A 15,740-nucleotide genomic window follows, 5' to 3' on the forward strand; every position below is an offset into this window, starting at 1 on the left:
AATATTGATCTTAAATTCTATTACAGAGACATGGTTTTAAAAAAGAAGAAATAAAAAGGCATGGTACTGGCACAGAAATACACAGATTAATGGAGTAGAATAGAGGACTCGGATATAATCTATAGCTACACTGTTAGAAGCATCCACATTCCATAAACAGGTGCTCCCTCACCCCCACCCAGCCTTCAAATGCTCAGCACAAGCATCACTGTCATCACAATGGGACACATTTCCACCGTGCCATGGTCCCAAGTCATCACCCCCTCTCTCTCCCTCCTTCACCTCTCCCTCCCTCCTTTCTCCCTGGCTCCTGGCTTCCTTTCTTCCTCCCTACCTACTTCCCTCTCTCTCATCCTCATACAGAGGCAGGCTGTTGCACCCCGTCCAAGTAAATCCCTTGTGTGAGGTCTGTTGCATGTTGTGATTATTATGGCATTCCCTGACCCTCTGATCACACACACACACACACACACACACACACACACACACACACACACACAAAACATTACATACAGTTATTTTATTTTCAACCACAATGCTTAAGACTTACATTGGGGAAAAAAGACAAACCTATTCAACAAATGTTGTCGGGAAAACTTGATATCCCCATGTAGAAGAAGAAAACTACATCTCCATCTCTCACCTTGTAGGGAAAAAAATCTCAAAGATCATAAATGTAATATAAACTCTGAAATCTGCTAGAGAAAAACCCTTTTTTATCTATGGATAGACCAGGACTTTTGGAAAAGGATTTATGGCTCAAGAAATAATAGCAAGAGTTGACAAATTCTATTGCATGAAATTAAAAAGCTTCTACCCAGCAAAGAAACAATTAGAGAGTGAAAAGATAATCTAAGGAATGGGAGAAAATCTTTACCAGTTACAATCTAAAAGAGGATTAATGTCTACAACATATAAATAATTCAAAGACAGCAAAACCAAGAGCCAGGTGTTGTGGTACACACCTGGAAGCAGACACAGGAGACTACAACTTCAGCTCCATAGACTGTGTTTCAAGAACAAACAAACAAACAAACAAAGGATCATCCTGGTTGAGAACTGGATGAATTTGTGGGAATTAAGCAAGACAATGGAGGAAGCAATTGGATATTCATTTAGTAGTTAAAGGAGGGGGCGTGGGACACAAGTTGATTTTTCTTAAGGTGTGAGCAGGGAAAGCAGAGAAAAGAAATTTAATTTTAAATTCATTTAAAACATGGACATTACAATATTTCCTACTGGATTAAAACTGGACTACAAAATGAAGTAAAGATGATACCAAAAATTTAGGACTGTACAAGTAGCAGAATAGATTTGCTGTTTGCAGACAGGGAATCACACATAAGGCAACCAGACTGACAGGGGACAGATGAGCTTGGAGATGAGACTTGTCTGGACTGTATTTATAACAAAGTAGTGCACAGACAGCTGTTATTCAGATCATGGAGCTGCAAGGAATGTAGACAAGGAGCTCCTAGGCCTCCTAGATCCATGAGCCTCACTATGGCATGTTAAATAAACAATTCCTGCTCCAGGTATGGTGGTTCATATATGTAATTCTAACACTCCAGGCTGGGGAAAGAGGATTGCAGGTATTTCAAAGAAATATGAATTTTTATTAATAACTTTTTTAAATTGTGTAACAAAATATCCAGCAGAAGCAACTTAAAGGAAGAAAGATTTATTCTGATTCATGATTTAAGAAGGTTCAGTCAATCTCAGCATAAGGTGTGATGGAGTAAATGGCAGCAGGGGCATGTGACTGGGATTCCTCCAACTTCAGTAGATCAGGAAGCATCATGGAAGCATCCTCACATCTGGCTTTCTCCTGTTCTTCATTTTATCCTTGGGCCCCAGGGTTGGTCTTCCATCCTTAATTAATCTCTGGAAACACTCTTACAGATGTGACCAGAGCTGAATCTCCTAGGAGATTCTAATCCAGTCAAGTTGGCAATGAAGATTAACCATCACAGCTACATAGTGATTCCCAAGTCAGCCCGGGACACAGTGTGAGATGCTGTTAACAGAGAAACAGAAAAAGGAAGTGTGAGTCCTGGGCTACATACTGAGCAATATAACTGAGGGATCTGGAAAGAGTTCTGAGTATTTTGGAACAGGATTTATGGCCACTGATGTTAGTGGTGAAAACAGCATCCATGATGGAAAAGGGTGTTATGTGGGCATTCCATTTTGGGGAGGGGTTGAGAAAGAGAAGGGAGAATATACATTATCAGTCCTGAGTTGTCATGTTGACAGATAGGTATTGTTTTCTCTCCCATGAGGTGTAGCCTCAGATAAAAAATACAGTAAGAAAATACAGATAGAAAATAAAATTACATAGAGTCTCTGGCTGCTATCTGAAAATTCCCTGGGCTGATTTCTTACTTTTAGGTATAAATAATGAAATCCAAATTCTTATCATTTAAAAACAAAGGAATTTAATAGATGATATTGGAGCATTGGTGATTATTTTGCTTTGGAAAAAGCCATGAACCAAATCTGAGGCTTCATAGCTGGGAACAGAACTGACAAGCCCATCAACACCACATCCCACAAGGATACACTGAGCACAGGAGTCACTGACACCCAGGATCTGGTCACTGTGGGACAGATTTCCTGCCACTCATGGGAACTGGATGTGCCAATGTCACCCCAGCCAAATTCACTTATGCAGTTCCAGCTTTTCCTTATCACCATGTGCTGAGTCAAGGTGCAGCATGTGGTCACTCAGCTGGTGGAGCCGAGGACTACCATGTGGCGCCCAGCTGCAGGAATGTTAGGAAAGTGACAGAGGAACTTGCTCTCTGTCTCCTTTCTGTACACTTACTAGTTGTTCCCTTAATGTGTAAGGAGAGTTAAACAGCTGGGACAAGATAGTAAAAGGTAGAAATACAATGATGAAAGTAGATTCCTGGAAAAGTTATCTGAGTGACTACAACAGAGGACATAAAAAGACTGCCAGTGATCCAGGAAAATGATGCTCTAGAGTACCTCCATAGCCCAGACTTTAAAAAGTATTAACACAACTGTATATGGTGGCACACAACTTTAATCCTAGCACTTGGGAGACAGAGGCAAGTGGATCTCTGAGTCTGAGGCTAGCCTGGTCTACATAATGGGTTCCAGGATGATGGTGGTGGTGTGTGTGTTTATGTGTGTGTAGGGGAGGGGACTGTGCAAACTCCACATAAGTTGTCTGCACTCACACTATTATAATCTATTCCTTGGAAAAGGAAGACTACCAAGTTTCCCACCATTAAAAGGGGATTTCTGGTTATGACCTGGGTGGTGAGATGAGCGACTCACCATCGCTTGAGTCGGACCTCCAAAGACACTGGGTGTGGGCAGAGAATTCAGCCTCTAGGACGCCATGGTTCACAAGGGCTGCAGGCTGAACAGGGCTGCTGCTGGTTATTTCAGGGATCTTCTTTCCTACCATCCTAAGAGACCCTAAAGTGTCCTGAGAGAAGGGTGAGTCCTGGAAGAGTCACTCTCTAATATTGGGTCAGGAAAACCGGGAGCACCCCTCCAGCTCAGGATAAAGCTATAATATTTCAGCTGGTCCCATTTTCCTCCCTACTTGGAAGCATGTGCCCTACTCAGAGTTCAGATGGAGGAACTATTTCTCAGCCCCTCTTACCTGAGCGCTGCAGAATCTCCTTCCCTATCTCCAGGTGCCTGAGTAACCATGCAACACACTGGCCCTCCAAGAAGACTCTCCAGTTTGCTGCTACATTTTTTTCCTCCCACTGTCGCTGAGTGATCTGAGCCGTCTTGTCTGTGGCAGTCCAAGTTCTCAGGTCCTCGTTCAGGCTGATGTAATCACGGCCATCAAAGGCATGTCTATAGTGCCCTCGGAGGAAGAGTCGGTCTGGACCCACTTTGCAACCAATGAAACACTGGAAGGTATGAGAGCCTGCCGCCCCCCCCCCCCAAAGTCAGCCCCCATTCACAGGTCCCAGCCCACCCACAGAATTTCTACCTATTCTGAACTAGAAACTGGGTCTCAGTAAGGCTCTCTCCCGGGTCCTGGTCTGCAGCCTTGGAATGAACCTAGGACCTGGGACCCGGGGCCACTCGGGCCAGTCCGTGGGGACACATAGGGATCACTCACCGTCATCACTCTGTTATAGATCCGGATTGCAAACCACAGGTTTTTTCGTGCAGTGTGTGAATAATCCTCCATATCTATTCTCTCCTGCTCCCAATAATCGTGCCCCATCCGCTTCGCCCATGGCACACGGACCTCCAACTTAGTAGGAGAGTCACTGTCGAAGCACAGGATTTGAGTGTCGTCCACATAGCCAATGGCGAAGACTTGGAGATCTTGGTGACCCGTTCGAGACGTGGTCGTGGTTATTAAATACCGCAGCGAGTGTGAGCCTGGGGGCGGTGCTCAGTGAGACCCCGACCCTCCTCCCGGGAGCCTGGCAGGTGCGCTTGCCAGGAGGGGATAAGGGCTCAGGGCTTGGAAGCATGTGGAGAAGGGAGCTGCAGAGTCTGGGTGGGTGATGAGAAAGGGCTTTTGGGATGCTGCCCTGGCTGGGCGCCCTAGCTCCCCCAGGTGGAGGCCCTTTCCTTTCTGACCCACACTCCCCAACGCCACTATGGTTCTTGGTCTGCATCAGAGGCAGGAGTATTGAGAGCAGCAGGAGAGCTGGACGCTGCACTACAGCCCCCATCCTTGGTGTCTGGAAAACTGGAGGGATTGAGACTTTGTTCCTCTCTGTGGAGTTTATAGCGACGTGGTTTGTGGGGAGAGACCACAGTGACTGAGTGGCTTTCTCCAGAATTCGGACTTGCGGTGGGAGTGAGAACACGTGTCCAGATGGACAGAAGGGACAGCTGACATGGGTTGAAGGCTACAGAGTGGAATTCCCGGGCCATGAGGGAATTCCCACCCTCTGGCTTCTCCACCTCAAACATCTTGAGGGCAAAACCTCAGACCAGGGACTTATGGACACCCCTTCCTCCCATAACTGTTTCTCTTTTATCACATCTGCTCTCTCTGAGTCCTGTTAAGAAAGTATGTTGAGTTTCCGAAAGTTTTGGTTTCGGGATCTTGTATTTGTGCTTATACATTATTAAGTACCTCAAAGTTTTATGTAGGATAATTCCAATTATATTTACCATGTTAAAAGCTGCTCATGGCAACTGACATCTGTAATTCCAGCACTTAGGAGACTGTGCTGGGGCAAGAGGTTTGACATGAGTTTAAGGCCAGGTTAAGCTACGTGACACTGCCATAAAAAAATATTTATTCATGGGTGTGTGTGTGTGTGTGTGTGTGTGTGTGTGTGTGTGTGAATTTGTGTGAATATATGCCATGTGTGTGAGGATGTCATGGATGTCAGAAGAGGAAGTCAGATTCTCTAAAACTGGAATCGCAGGTGTTTGTGAGCTGGGGACTATAAACTGACCCGGGGTAATCTACAATATCAGGAAGCACTCTTAACCATAAAACCATCTTTTCAGTCCCTTGATACTTTGACTATAAAAAAGACTTTTTAAAAAGTGAGACTGCCCTTACATTCTGCAAGTAAGTAGTGGTGAAGAATGTAGTAACTCTTGATTAGTTTTTCACAGCCTTGGTTCAGACTAAGGTGTCAATAGACAAGCTCACTGTCAAGCACACTACAGTAAATACGGCAAGTAAATTTGAGAGGCATAAAAGTATTTTTGATATCATATACCTAATGAAAGTATCTAAGTAATTTCATCAGTTCCACCCAGCTTCAAAGGCTGGCATTAGGCCTGGGCTATTGAAGCATGTCTGCTGGCAGCACGTGTTTCAGAGAGAACTGGGAAGAGGAAGACATGGCAAGGGATAGGCCCAGGAAAAGGAAGAAATTGAGCAGCTACTGCAGAAGAGACAGAAGACTGACCACCCTTCGGGAAGAGGTGATGGCCACCAACCTACAGGAAACAAGAGAAGAGGATAGGCTCATTGACTTGCTCTTAACTTCCTATAGGCTGTACCCAATAGCCAGATTTATGATGAGATGGGTGGAGATGGAGAGGCTATGGATGATATGATGGAAAAGTTGAGAAGAATCAAGAGAAAACTTAGGGAGCTATAGTCAAGAAACTATATTCTTAGGGAGGAGCTCTCTAATCAACATGCTCATCATGATGAATTTTGCCTTATGTCTTGACTTCTACAATTTTCCATGAGATTCATACAGTGATTCTGTCTTCTTCTTCCTTGTATTTTCCTGACATGCCTTTACTGATCTGTTTGTGGTGAGCCTTGTGTTATTTCCATGTGCCAAGTGGGTCTTGTGTTGCCAGCTTTTAATTGGAGATTGCCTTCCCACTCTGTGTAAGTTTCTGTTAACAGTTTTGCCCATTTGCATGGAAAAATAATATAAGTAAATAATGCAATTGAAAATCAAAACAAACAACAAAAACAGTATAAGCTAATCATGGTGGTGCATGCCTTTGATCCCAGTACTCTGAAGACAGAGTCAGGCAGATCACCATGAGTTTGAGTACATAGTGAACTCCAGGACAAGGAGAACTACAGAGAAAAAAAACTTTTCTCAAAAAGCAAGACAAACAAATAAACAAACAAATCCGCATGCCAGAGTTCCATATTTTGGTGAGAGTCCCTGGACTCTGTCACTTCCCCATCTGAAATTTCCCTGCAAGTGTCACACAGAAGTTGACAGCTGAGAAAAGGAAAAGCAGACCAATAACCAAATGGCAATAAATCTTCAAACAGAGAAAATGATAAATTAGAATAAGACTAAGTAATCAGAAAAGAATAAATCTAAGCACATTCCCCCAAAACACATTAAAGCAACTATTAAAATAATTTAGTCACAAATGGTTTAGCTTCATTTGTCTGATGAATATATATCTTGTGTTTTAAGAAATGTAGACCAAAGCTCAGTATGGTAACAGAGACCTGAAATCCCAGCATTTGAAAAGTGAGGACTGCCTGGCTGGTGTGTGTGTGTGTGTGTGTGTGTGTGTGTGTGTGTGTGTGTGTGTGTGTGTGTTGGAGACTGTAAGAAGAAGGAGGTGAATCAATGAATGACCCAAACAGAAAAGGACAAGAAAAGCATTTTAAAGTTTCATTATCTTTCTGGTCTGTGGTGGCAGCACATGCCATTAATCCCAACACTCAGGAGGCAGAGTCAGGTGGATCTCTGGATTTGAGGCTAGCCTAGTCTACAGATCAAGTTCCAGGACAGCCATGGCTACACAGAGAAATCCTATCTCAAAAAAAATCAAATAATAATAATAGTAATAATAATAATAACAACAACAATAAAGCAATAGCTTTATCTTTAGGAGTATTTTACAAAGAACACTATGAGAGGGGAGTAGATGGATCCTGATCCATGACCTTGGGAAATGACTTTCTACTTTATGGTGCTGTCTGCCTCTAGGACTTGAGAACGGCCTGGCGGTCTAAAGTCACTTGTAGGGCTGGCCCTCCAATTGTCCTGATCTCATTTGCTTTAATTCATATGAATCCAGGAGGATGTTTTTCTTTCATCTGATGTCAGTTGGGTGGTTTAGTGTTACTACATAAAGTTCTTTCTGATGTGGGAACCTCAGGGGAAAGCCAAATGTTTTTAGTCCCTTAACTATGAGGACACATACATCCTATTTTGTAGAAGATATGTGCAAGCCAACGTGTTAAAGGTCAGAGGAAGTCCATTTGGCCAGACTTGCAGCCATTTATCCTTTTTCGACTTTGAGACAATAATAGCAGTAGTCAGAGATAAATATAGAATTAGGAATTGGGTACAAAAAGAATGGAGCATTTGTGGCTGCATGTTTAGTTTCTGCCAAGCCTCTGATTTGCAATACATTTGTTTTAGCTTCTTTTTATTGTTATTCTTCTTTCAAGACAGGATTTCTCAGTGTAACCCTGGCTGTCCTGGAATTCACTCTGTAGACCCGGCTATCCTGGAACCCAGAGATCCATCTGTATCTACCTCCTAAGAGCTGGGATTAAAGTTATGCACCACCATCCAGCAGTTTTAGGTTCTTTTACTGTAGTAACCTTAGTAGTAAAATGAATAACCTGTAATAGAGCAGTCATGATAACATCTGTTGTTACATGGAGTACCAGCTGAAGTTAAAAATATGTAGTTGATAGATTGTGCCAACTTCTTGGCAAGTTCCATACTTGTAATTTTAATAGTGTCCATGTTTCCTTTTGCTAAGATAGAAGTTCTAGAAAGCAATATTCTCAATAGCATAAAGAGAAATAAATAGAGTGATCATCAGTTCTCATGCATGTCTCTCATTCCATTTCTAAGACACTCAGACAGAAAAAAATTATTCTTAAGTCCCTCCACTCTGCGGCATTATTTTTACAACCCTGGAGCAGCCTTGAAAGCCCGTCTTTTGGGTTGTGTTATCCAGCACTGGAACCAAGGACCAGTAAAAAGATAATCAGAATACTGTCCATTGGAGAAGAAGTAGTCTTCACGGAGGTTGTTCACATGTTGGCACCTTCTGTGAGTGTTCAAGAGAGACGACTCTCTAATCAGCAGCCTCAGATAGCCCTCAGTCAGGATTCTGTAGATCCCGTTGATAAGGAGAGGCAGAAAAGACAGATGAGTAGCCTAATTCCCCAACCTTCCTTATGTCTTTTCCTTTGTCTCTGTATTTCCCTCAAAATGGGTCAAACAATCTAGAGAAAAGCAATTGTTCGTTGAGATTATTAAACACATGCTTAAGAAGAGAGGAATTAAATTTAGTGCTAGCCAGCTGAATGAATTTCTTAAGTTCATACAGTCAGCTCCTGGTTTCCAGATTGGGGGACCCTAAATGTAGACATCTGGGATGCAATAGGAATAGATATTAAGAATTGGTGTATAAAAAGTTAAAGGATGGATATGCCTCTTATAGCATTTGCCATTTGGAATGTACTTAGAAAAGCACAGGCAAATGGTCAAGAGCTGATGCACAAACCAGATTGGAACCAACTGCTCCCCATGAGGGAAGACCTCCATTGTCACCTCACTCAGAATCTAGAAAGAATGCTTATCCTTTAATAACAGATCCCAAAGAAAACAGCTCAGAAAGAATACTAAATAATTAATCTCTGAGGAGGAAACTGACTTGGAGAAGGAGTCAAGAGAGTATCATAATCGTAAACGTTTCCCCCTGCAGTGTTTAACCATACATTCCAAAGAGCCCCAAGAAACGTAAAAAGAAACAAAGGAGACCTCTGAGTTTTCTTGACTTGTAGGTCAGGCTCAGCTACAGGCAATTACTGGCAACAGAGAGCCTACTCGGAAACTCTTAGCCCTTCCCTCTTTTCATGGGAAAAACTCGGTTGCAATTTCATTGGGATCTAAGAAAGAGACAGTAAAATACTATAATCTTATTTGCCTTCCTCTTTTGTTCCTACTTGTAAATTACTGCACAGGACTCTCTGAGAGCATTAAAAAAGGGTAGATGGAATGTAGTGACTGCTACAACTGCTGCCTGTTTTAGTCAGAGCATTCAGCAGGACAAATCACTGAGAGAGGAAAGAGTTAATGGATATCAGCTTGCAACAGCCATGGCTATTTGATTAGCTACAAAGCCAGCTTCCCTGACAGGCTGACAGCTTCTGCTGAGCTAGCCAAGCCACTTATGTTAATTGGAAATTGAAAGATGATCCTCCACTCTTACTTTATCCCAGCACTAGGGACCTGTTTCTTCAGCTGTCTTCTCCTATTCCTACTCTAAATATCTTGGAGCTCCAAGTCTGACAGAAACCAACACTTTTATGATTGTTAATCCCAAAATGTTAGTATAAAAATGTTTATTACACTTAGAAATATAGAGTGTAATGCACAATTTCTTTATTTTCTAGATTCCCCAATAATTTACCTCTATAACCCTTTATATGCTATCTCCTTAGTGGATAACAGAACAGCTGGATCTTCTTTTACAGATGCAGCTGAATACTAATTAGGAAGCTGATAGATTTATTACACATGTGTTATCAGAACAGTCTGTTTCTTATCATTTACTTTAGAAATGAAATGTAAACTTCAAATAATGCTTTTATCATGATATTGTATGCTGGAGGTCCTGGCTGGTAGAGTCAAGGTGCCCCATGGTGGGTGAAAGACAGAGATGCCATGCAGACAGTGCTCAGTGAAGAGATTTATTTAGGGGGGAGGGGAGAGAGAAAGAGGGAAATAGAGAGGTAGAGAAAGGGAGAAGGGTGAGGGGTGTATACCTCGTGGTAGGAAAGCAGGAGAGGGGGAGAGAGAGAAATAGGCAGAGTTTTTCCTTAAAAAGAGACTTTTACATTAGGACACAGGGTGCTGCCAAGGGCCTGTCAATATAGTAACACCTTTAATGCCTGAAGAATTTCTGTTGAATATATATTAGCTGTGTATAACAAAGAGAGGGACAGATATGGAAAAAGAAATAAAGAGACTGACTGTCTGCTGTGGGATGGTCTGTATGTCAAATGCTCTGATTGGTCAATAAATAAAACACTGATTCGCCAGTGGCCAGGCAGGAAGTATAGGCGGGACTAACAGAGAGGAGAAAAGAAAGAACAGGAAGGCGAAAAGAGTCAATGCCAGGACAAGCAGCATGTGAAGATGCCAGTAAGCCACGAGCCACGTGGCAAGGTATAGACTCATAGAAATTGATTAATTTAAGGTATAAGAGCAGTTAGCAAGAAGCCTGCCACGGCCATACAGTTTGTAAGCAATATAAGTCTCTGTGTTTACTTGGTTGGGTCTGAGCGGCTGTGGGACTGGCGGGTGACAGAGATTTGTCCTGACTGTGGGCCAGGCAGGAAAACTCTAGCTACAACTGACAACTGTCAGTACATGTGTTTGTGTGTGTGTGTGTGTGTGTGTGTGTGTGTGTGTGTGTGTGTGTATGTGTGTCATTCTGTTTCTAAGAACCTCAGATAGAAAAAAATTATTCCTAAATCCCGCTACCGGTGGAATTCTTTTTACAACCCCATGGAGCAGCCTGGAAAGCTGGTCCTTTGGGCTGCGTTAGCATAGGCTGACTTTCTAGTGGGCTTAGTGTATCTGAGGGAAACTGAGACAGATTATAATTGGCATAGCCAATTATAATCTGTCTTCTAAAACTGTTTTCTTTTTTTTTAAATTAAGAAATATTTTTATTCATTTTACATAACAATCAGAGAACCCCGTCTTCCCTCATTCTGCCCCTCCAGCCTACCCCCCCCCATTTCCACCTACAAGAAGGTAAGGCCTCCCATTAGGAGGTACATTTAGTAGAGGCAGGTCCAAGCTCTTCCCGCTGCCTCAAGGCTGTGCAAGGTATCCTATCATATGTAATGGGCTCCAAAAAGCCAGCTCATGCACCAGGAATGGATTCTGATCCTACTGCCCAGGGGCCCCTTAAACAGACCAAGCTACACAACTATCTCACTATGCAGAGGGCCTAGTCCAGTCCCAAACAGACTCTACAGCTATTGATGCAAATTTCATGAGTTCCTGCTAGTTTGGTTTGGTTGTCTTAGTAGGTTTCCCCATCATGATCTTGATGCCCTTGCTCATAGGATCCCTCTTTCTCTTCAACTGGACTCAACCTGGTGTTTGGCTATGGATCTCTGCATCTGCTTCCATCCATTACTGGAAAAAGGTTCTATGATGACAGTTAGGGTATTCACAGATCTGATCACTGGAGTAAGCCAGTTCAATTCAGGTACCCTCTCTACTATTTCTAGTAGTCTAAGCTGGGGTCATCCTTAGGGATTCCTGAAAACTTCCCTAGCACCTGATTTCTTTCTATTCCCATGATGTCTCCCTCTACCATGGTATCTCTTTCATTCCTCTCCCACTCCACCCCTGTTCCAGCTTGACCATCCTCTTCCCTTATGTTCTAATCCTGCATTCCCTACCCTCCATTGCCCACCCTTCATTCCCAGTTTACTCATGGAAATCTCATCTATTTCCCATTCCTAGGGCAACCCATGTGTCCCTCTTAGAGTCCTCCTTGTTACCTACCTTCTCTGGAGCTGTGGCTTGTAGTCTGGTTATCCTTTGCTTTACATCTAGTATCCACTTATGAGTGAGTACATTACCATGTTCGTCCTTCTGAATCTGGGTTACCTCACTCAGGATCACATTTTCTAGTTCCATCCATTTGCCTGTAAATTTCATGATGTCATTGTTTTTCTCGGCTGAGTAGTACTCCATGTGTATATGTACCACATTTTCTTAATCCATTCTTCAGTTGTGGGGCATCTAGGTTGTTTCCAGGTTCTGGCTATTACAAATAATGCTGCTATGAACATAGTTGAGCATGTGTCCTTGTGGTATGATTGAGCATCCCTTGGGTATATGCCCAAGAGTGGTATAGCTGGGTCTTGAGGAAGATTGATTCCCAATTTTCTCAAAAGCTGCCATACTGATTTCCAAAGTGGCTTTACAAGTTTGCATTTCCACCAAGAGTGGAGGAGATTTCCCCTTGCTCCACATCCTCTCCAACATAAGCTGTCTTCAGAATTAATTGATCTTAGCCATTCTGACAGGTATAAGATGGTATCTCAGAGTTGTTTTGATTTGTGTTTCCCTGATGACTAAGGATGTTGAGCAATTCCTTAAATGTCTTTTGGCCATTTGAGATTCTTCTGTTGAGAATTCTCTGTTTAGCTCTCTAGCCCATTTTTTAACTGGATTGTTTAGTATTTTGGTGTCTAGATTCTTGAGTTCTTTATATGTTTTGGATATCAGCCCTCTGTCAGATACAGGGTTGTTGAAGATCTTTTCCCATTCTGTAGGCTGTGTGTGTGTGTGTGTGTGTGTGTGTGTGTGTGTGTGTGTGTGTGTGTGTTTTCTTATTGACTGTGTCCTTTGCCTTACAGAAGCTTCTCAGTTTCAGGAGGTCCCATTTAGTAATTGTTGCTCTCAGTGTCTATGCTACAGGTGTTATATTTAGGAAGTGATCTCCTGTGCCAATGTATTCAAGTCGACTTCCTACTTTCTCTTCTATTAGGTTCAGTGTAATTGGATTTATGTTGAGGTCTATGATTCACTTGGACTTGAGTTTTGTGCATGGTGACAGATATGGATCTATTTGCAGTCTTCTACATGTTGAAGTTATGCCAGTACCATTTGTTGAAGATTCCTTCTTTTTTCCATTGTACAGTTTTGGCTTCTTTGTCAAAAATCAGGTGTTCATATGTGTGTGGATTAATGTCAGGGTCTTCAATTCGATTTCATTGGTCCACATATTGGTTTTTATGCCAATACTAAGCTGTTTTTATTACTATAGCTCTATAGTAGAGCTTGAGGTCAGAGATGGTGATGCTTCCAGAGGTGACTTTATTGTACAGGATTGTTTTAGCTATCCTGGGTTTTTTGTTTTTCCAAATGAAGTTGAGTATTGTTCTTTCCAGATATGTGAAGAATTGTATTGGGATTTTGATGGGGATTGCATTGAATCTGTAGATTGCTTTTGGTAAGATTGGCATTTTTACTATGTTTACTAATTTACTAATCTTACATATTCATGAGCATGGGAGATCTTTCCATTTTCTAATACCTTCTTCAATTTCTTTCTTTAGAGACTTAAAGTTCTTGTCATACAAGAGAATTATAGACCAATCTCCCTCATGAAAATTGATCACTTGCTTAGTTAGAGTTACCCCAAGGTATTTTATATTATTTGTGGCTATTATAAAGGGTGATGTTTCTCTGATTTCTTTCTCAGCCCATTTATCATTTGTATATAGGAGGGCTACTGATTTTTTTGAGTTATTCTTGTATCCTGACACATTACTGAAGGTGTTTATCAGCTGTAGGAGTTCCCTGGTAGGATTTTTGGGGTCACTCAAGTATACTATCATATCATTGGCAAATAGTGAAAGTTTGACTTCTTCCTTTCCAATTTGTATCCCCCTTGATCTCCATTTGTTGTCTTATTGCTCTAGCTAGACCTTCAAGTACTATATTGAATAAATATGGGGAGAGTGGACAGCCTTGTCTTGTTCCTGATTTTAGTGGAATTGCTCTGAATTTCTGTTCATTTAATTTGATGCTGGCTGTTGGCTTGCTGCAAATTGCCTTTGTTATGTTTAGGTATGTTTCTTTTATTTCTGATCTCTCCAAGACCTTTGTCATGAAGGGGTGTTGGATTTTGTCAAAGACTTTTTCAGCATGTGATGAAATGATTATGTGTTTTTTTCTTTCAGTTTGTTTATGTGTTGGATTACATTGACAGATTTTCATATGTTGAACCATCCTTGCATCTCTGGGGTGAAGCCAACTTGATCATGGCGGATAATTTTTTTGATGTGTTCTTGGATTCAGTTTGTCAATATTTTATTGAGTATTTTTGCATCAATTTTCATGAGGGAGATTGGTCTAAAATTCTCTTTCTTTTTTTGCATCTTTGTGTGGTTTGGGTATCAGAGTAACTGTAGCCTCATAAAAGGAGTTTGGTGATGTTCCTTCTGTTTTTATTGTGTGGAACAATTTGAAGAATATTGGTATTAGCTCTTCTTTGAAAATCTGGTAGAATTCTGCACTGAAACCATATGGTCCTGGGCTTTTTTTGTGTGGGAGATTTTAATGACTGTTTCTATTTTCTTAGGGGTTATTGGTCTATTTAAATTGTTTATCTGGTCTTGATTTAACTTTGGTATGTGGTACCTATCCAGAAAATTGTCCATTTCTTTTATCTTTTCCAATTTTGTGGAGTACAGGCTTTTGAAGTATGATCTGATGATTCTCTGGATTTCCCCATTGTCTGTTGTTATGTCTCCCTTTTCTTTTCTAATTTTGTAAATTTGGATGTTCTCTGTCTGCCTTTTGGTTAGTTTGTATAAGGATTTGTCTATCTTGTTGATTTTCTCAAAGAACCTACTCTTTGTTTCATTGATTCTTTGTATTGTTCTCTTTGTTTCTATTTTATTAATTTCAGCTCTCAATTTGATTATTGCCCAGCATCTATTTCTCCTTTGCTTCTTTTTGTTCTAGAGCTTTTAAGTGTGCTGTTAAGTCACTAGTGTGCGATTTCTCCAACTTCTTTATGTGAGCATTTAGTGCTATGAATTTTCCTCTTAGCACTGCTTTCATAGTGTCCCATAAGTTTGGGTATGCAATAACTTCATTTTCATTGAATTCTTGAAAGTCTTTAATTTCTCTCTTTGTTTCTTCCTTGACCCATTGGTGATTTAGTGGAGCATTATTCAGTTTCCATGAGATTGTAGGCTTTCTGTGATTTTTGTTGTTGTTGAAATCTAACTTTAAGCCATGGTGGTCTGATAGAATACAGGAAGTTATTTCAATTTTCCTGTATCTGTTGATATTTACTTTGTGACCAAGTATGTGGTCAGTTCTAGAGAAAGTTCCATGGGGTGCTGAGAAGAAGGTATATTCTTTTTTGATAGGGTGGAATATTCTGTAGAAATCTATTAAGTCCATTTGAGTCATAACTTCTGTTCAGTCCCTTATTTCTCTGTTAAGTTTTTTAGTCTGGTAGATCTGTTCATGGGTGAGAGTGGGGTGTGGATGTCTACCACTATTAATGTGTGTGATTTAAGCTTTAGTAGTATTTCTTTTACAAATGTGGGTGCCCTTGTATTTGGGGCATAAATGTTCAGAATTGAGACTTCATCTTAGTGAATCTTTCCTGTGATGAGTATGTAATGTCCTTCTCGATCTTTTTTGATTGATTTTAGTTTAAAGTCTATTTTGTTAGATATTAGGATAGCTACACCAGCTTGCTTCTTAAGTCCATTTGATTGGAAAGTCTTTTCTCAGCCTTTTACTCTGAGG

The 15,740-nt window shown here is 41.3% G+C and overlaps 1 protein-coding gene and 1 pseudogene across 1 annotated transcript; one reads left to right on the plus strand and one right to left on the minus strand.

The window, feature by feature from the left end:
* Positions 1 to 1,665: 1,665 nt before the first annotated feature.
* Positions 1,666 to 4,222, minus strand: LOC119086730 (class I histocompatibility antigen, B alpha chain-like). The gene is made up of 3 exons (XM_037199556.1): positions 4,054 to 4,222; positions 3,641 to 3,916; positions 1,666 to 2,017 (listed from the first exon to the last, which is right to left on the minus strand). The coding sequence occupies exons 1-3, from the start codon at positions 4,220 to 4,222 to the stop codon at positions 1,974 to 1,976; spliced, it is 489 nt and encodes a 162-aa protein (XP_037055451.1). The 3' UTR covers positions 1,666 to 1,973.
* An 806-nt stretch (positions 4,223 to 5,028) lies between these two features.
* LOC114682648 lies at positions 5,029 to 6,155 on the plus strand (annotated as a pseudogene).
* The last annotated feature ends 9,585 nt before the right edge of the window (positions 6,156 to 15,740 follow it).

This window comes from Peromyscus leucopus, chromosome 16_21, assembly GCF_004664715.2.
Source record: "Peromyscus leucopus breed LL Stock chromosome 16_21, UCI_PerLeu_2.1, whole genome shotgun sequence".
NCBI lineage: Eukaryota > Metazoa > Chordata > Mammalia > Rodentia > Cricetidae > Peromyscus > Peromyscus leucopus.

Excerpts from the sequence above, each read along its gene's own strand:
- LOC119086730 (XM_037199556.1), bottom strand. The coding sequence starts at position 4,222 with ATGGGGCACGATTATTGGGAGCAGGAGAGAATAGATATGGAGGATTAT. Across the intron at positions 3,917-4,053 it reads CCCCGGGTCCCAGGTCCTAG|GCTCTCATACCTTCCAGTGT; the intron begins GTTCATTCCAAG and ends GGGGGGCGGCAG. Across the intron at positions 2,018-3,640 it reads GGAGATTCTGCAGCGCTCAG|CATCTCACACTGTGTCCCGG; the intron begins GTAAGAGGGGCT and ends CTCTGTTAACAG.